General features: G+C 39.8%; 1 protein-coding gene across 2 annotated transcripts in view; it reads left to right on the top strand.

The window, feature by feature from the left end:
• Positions 1-2,965: 2,965 nt before the first annotated feature.
• Positions 2,966-4,445, top strand: part of fa2h (fatty acid 2-hydroxylase) — a 45,121-nt gene continuing 43,641 nt past the window's right edge. The window contains exon 1 of one of the 2 annotated variants that reach the window (XM_014012183.1): positions 2,966-3,401. In XM_014012183.1, the coding sequence (XP_013867637.1) occupies positions 3,120-3,401 (282 nt within the window). In that variant the 5' untranslated portion in view covers positions 2,966-3,119. The remainder of the gene's footprint in view (positions 3,402-4,445) is intronic. The other variant, XM_014012185.1, reaches the window with a different exon arrangement.

The following is a 4,445-nucleotide window of genomic DNA, read 5'->3' as shown; positions in this document are numbered from 1 at the left end:
GTATTTATCCAATGCTTTGAACTTTAAAAACATTTTCAATTTAACCAAAACAATTCTTTATAATTATCTTATTCAAAATCGCTGAATTTCTTCACTTCCTGTTCAAAAAACAGGAGTGGGACATGTAGGAAAAATCAAGCTCTGCCTCCATATTGCGCAATCATCTTGCTGCTGATGGAGTCACTGTGCATCGTTCAACTATTCAGCACACTTTACACAAGGAGATGCTGTATGGGAGAGTGATGCAGAGGAAGCCTTGTCTCCGCCCACATCACAAACAGAGCTGCTTGAGGTATGCTAAAGCACATTTGGACAAGCCAGCTTCATGTTGGAATAAGGTGCTGTGGACTGATGAAACTAAAATAGAGTTATTTGGGCAGAACAAGAAAAACACCTGCTACCTACAGTAACAAGTGGGGCTGGTTCCATCATGCTGTGGGGCTGTGGGACCAGTACAGGGACTGGGAATCTTGTTAAAGTTGAGGGACGCATGGATTCCAACCAATATCAGCAGATTCTGGAGACCAATGTCCAGGAATCAGTGACAAAGCTGAAGCTGCTGAAGCTGGGGCTGCATCTTCCAACAAGACAACCACCCTAAACACACTGCTCAGAATCTACTGAGGCCTTCATGCAGAGGAACAAGTAGAACGTTCTGGAATGGTCATCTCAGTCCCCAGACCTGAATATTACTGAAAATCTGTGGTGTCACTTAAAGAGAGCTGTCCATGCTCAGAAACCATCAAAGCTGAATGAACTAGAGATGTTTTGTAAAGAAGAATGGTCTAAAATACCTTCAGACACAATCCAGACTCTCATTAGAAGCTGTAGGAAGTGTTTAGAGGCTGTTATTTCTGAGAAAGGAGGAGCTACTAAATATTGAGGTAAGGTTTTTTTATGGTGCCCAAATTTATGCACCTGTCTAATTCTGTTTAACCAATTATTGCAAACTTTCTGTAAATCATATAAACTTCATTTCACTTCTCAAATATCACTGTGTTTGTCCCCTATATGATATATTTAACTGATTTTTTAAATCCAAACAATGATTTATAAAGGTAAATAAGGAAAATTAACAAGGCTGCCCAAACTTTCGCACCCGGTCCTGTAAGAACTGCTCCACATGAAGAAAGTTCTGAGATCTGGAGCTGGAAATCCAGAACACTCAGCTCAATTAAAGGTGATAACATTTGTTTTATGACATCTGAGATTTCTGAAATAAACGGACAAATGAAAAGTGTTCTGATTTTGTTTCACTTTTGCAGCAGCAACAATTAAATCAGCTTTAAATCTCTGAGCAGCTGTGGAGGTGAATATTTATTGTTGCTTCACTGCCCCCTGCTGAACTCATTTGAACCTTTTTCTACTTCCCACAGCTCAAAATTATATTTATCTTTCTTTTCAGGCACAGCTTTATTTAATTGGGTTCCATATTTCACGTAGATACAGCCTTTTTATAATCTTATAATCATTATAGGCTGACATATTTTGCTGTGTTCTTCGTTTATTTATTTCTTTATTTATTTAGTTATTTTTTGGTTATTTTTGTTTTTAGTTAGCTTTTTGACACTTTCAGCTCACCTTTGCTACTTTTTTCTTTTAGCAAGCCTATTAAAAATTTAGTTTTAGCTAGATTTTTGTCATTTGACACTTTTGGGCAGCTTTTTCCTTTTGCCAATTTTAGCTGACTTTCAGGTACTTTTAGTTAACATTTTTAAACTAGTGTTCCACCAAGTCAGTTTCAGCTTTTTGGTGTGTTTCAGAGCTGTTCAGCGCTCATGTATTTCCACAGAAAATAATATTTTATCATCTTAATTTATAATTTATTTTTATGATATGGAAAAACAAAGTAAACCTCTGTGTGTGACTCCTTTTTTTATGTTTACCTTTTCTAGAAAGCTTTAAAACAGGCCAGGGTTTCTTTGCGGCACGTCACCGCTCATTACCGCTAGAGGGCGCCATTGCACAGCCACCCGCTGCATTTAATGTTGCCTTCAGAAAAAACAGGGAATTTTCTTATTTTTATAAACTCGCTTACCAACAAATTATCCTCCGCAATTAAACGTGTATTTTTTTAAAAGGTGTGTTTTATAGGTTGGTGAGCAGAACTTATAAAATAAATTAAATCGATATATCGGTCACTTTTGTGACTCGTTTAAAAGAAAGTGGAAATTTCCGACAGAGTTTGAAAGCAGCACAAGCTGCCTGTTCGGTGAAGATAACGTAGATAAATTCTAATCAAAACGGGGCTTATTTACTTCGGAATTAACTTTTTTCCCTAATATAAACGATGTCTGTTTTCATCAACATATTTGTAGAAGAATACACGCAGTTGTTAAATAGCCAAAGTGAGCAAAATGTGTATTTTTTAATTTTGTTTTAACCGTCTTTTAGTGTTACAAAATTATTTTAGAAAATAATTGAGTAAATTAAAGTAATAAAGCGTTAGATTTACTATGTTAAATTCCCGGTTATAGTCTGATGGCACGTCTTTTATCTGATTGATCAGGAAGTGATGACGGGCGACGACACTCCAGCTGTTATGTCACCCTCCGGTAGACGCTCATATTTAAACATTACTGTAAGTCTTTGAGGCATAAACCTTTGATATTTAATCGTTATATTGCAAACTGTTAATTTTCCTTACATTGAGGACATTTTCTGTTCCTTCGCTCAGAGCTTTTCAGAGCAACAGGTGCAGCTGGATGAGATGATGCGTTCAGGGAACGTTTAGTGCTCGGATATATGATTAAACTTTAATTAATACTTTTTAAAGTTACAATGATGTATGTAATAGCAACTTTTCAGCATATATTAGGGTTGTAAATTAGAAATAAGGTTATTATTTTGATGTTTTGTTTTATTTGAGCACTCGTCTTCAGATTTTGGTGACTTGTTGTTGTTTTTCTGACTTTATTCGGAGCTCGTGAACGTCTCCCAGACCCCGCCCCTCCGCTGTTTGTCCTCCTGTGGTAAAAGTCACTTGGTGTCATCGGGTGAAGTTCAGTCCAAACAGTAGTTCTGTCCCTCCGAGGAGGTGTCTCTGCTCCCCTCTCCGGCTTCAGTTTTCGGTTCGGGTGGACCCCCCACCACACACACATACTCCCCCGCCTCTCAGGATGTCTCCGTCCACGTCCCCCCGGTTCTTCACCGAGCGGGAGGTGGCCCGCCACTGCACCCCGGACTCGTGCTGGGTGCTGCTGGGGACCAGGGTGTACGACGTGACCGCCTTCCTGCGGATGCACCCGGGCGGGGAGGCGCTGATACGAAGCCGCGCCGGGAAGGACCTGAGCGCGGAGCTGGAAGGACCCCCTCACCGGCACTCGGAGAACGCCCGGCGGTGGATGGAGCAGTACTACATCGGGGAGCTGGACCGAGGGAGCGGCACCGACGAGGTACAGGTAAACCCGGGCGTCCCGACCCACCTGCCTCATCCCAAGGGTTTAACTGCACGAGTTTCCTGAGAGAAACAATCCCTAAATTCAGCTTTTGTCTATTTTAGTTTCAGTTAATGCTTTTTAAAAGTTTTTAAAATAATTTTTATTTAGGGAAAAAAACCCTCTTGAACAGGGGCGCCCCTAACATGTTTTATGTGGAGGGGCGTGTGTGGGGAGGTGGCCCCAGAACCAAAGTTTTAGGAGTCATTTGTTTTGTTGTCATATTTAAGTTGTTTGACAAATACATACAACTGGATTTAATATACAAAAGTTAATTTTTATTTTATATTTTTTATGTGAGGGCTGGTCGCTCCAAGTGATTTCTATTCTCACAATTTTTTTTCTTCTTCTGCTACTGATAGCTTTTAGCCAGCATTTACCGTTTGCTGCCCCCCCCCCCCCCCCAGCTAGCCTTTTGCTAGTTTTAGCATTTAGTTACCCTCTTTCAGCTGTATTTATTCAGGAAAATCCCAGTGAGATTACAAAGGCCTGAAGGCAGCCTGACAGACATGGTTCTGGTCTGCAGGAGGAGAACATGTAAACTCCTCACAGGAACCACCCCCCGGTCTAAACCAGGGATTGAACCAACAACCTTTCTGCTGTCAGGCATCAGTGCTAACCACTGAGTCCGTCCGTCCGTCCGTCAAACTTTTAGATATTAAGTAGTATTTTACCACTATTAGCTTTCAGCTGAGCTTTTTGCTGCTTTAAAATATGCATTTTCGCTATTATCATTATCTCAATGCTCTCTTTAGCTGCTTGTAGTTTCTGTGGAATATTTAGCTACTTTTAGCTTTTAGGTAGCGTATTGCTTATTTTAGCTTTAAAATACAGCATATTGCTTATTTTAGCTTTAAAATACAACATATTGCTTCTTTTAGCTTTTAAGGTAGCGTTTTGCTTTTTAGCTTTAAGGTAGCTTTTTGCTTTTTAGCTTTAAGGTAGCTTTTTGCTTTTTAGCTTTAAGGTAGCTTTTTGCTTTTTAGCTTTAAGGTAGCTTTTTGCTTT

The sequence above is a fragment of the Austrofundulus limnaeus genome, unplaced genomic scaffold (assembly GCF_001266775.1).
Source record: "Austrofundulus limnaeus strain Quisiro unplaced genomic scaffold, Austrofundulus_limnaeus-1.0 Scaffold89, whole genome shotgun sequence".
Classification (NCBI taxonomy): domain Eukaryota; kingdom Metazoa; phylum Chordata; class Actinopteri; order Cyprinodontiformes; family Rivulidae; genus Austrofundulus; species Austrofundulus limnaeus.
Note: the sequence above shows the minus strand (reverse complement) of the source record. Positions and strands in the feature narration are given on the sequence as shown.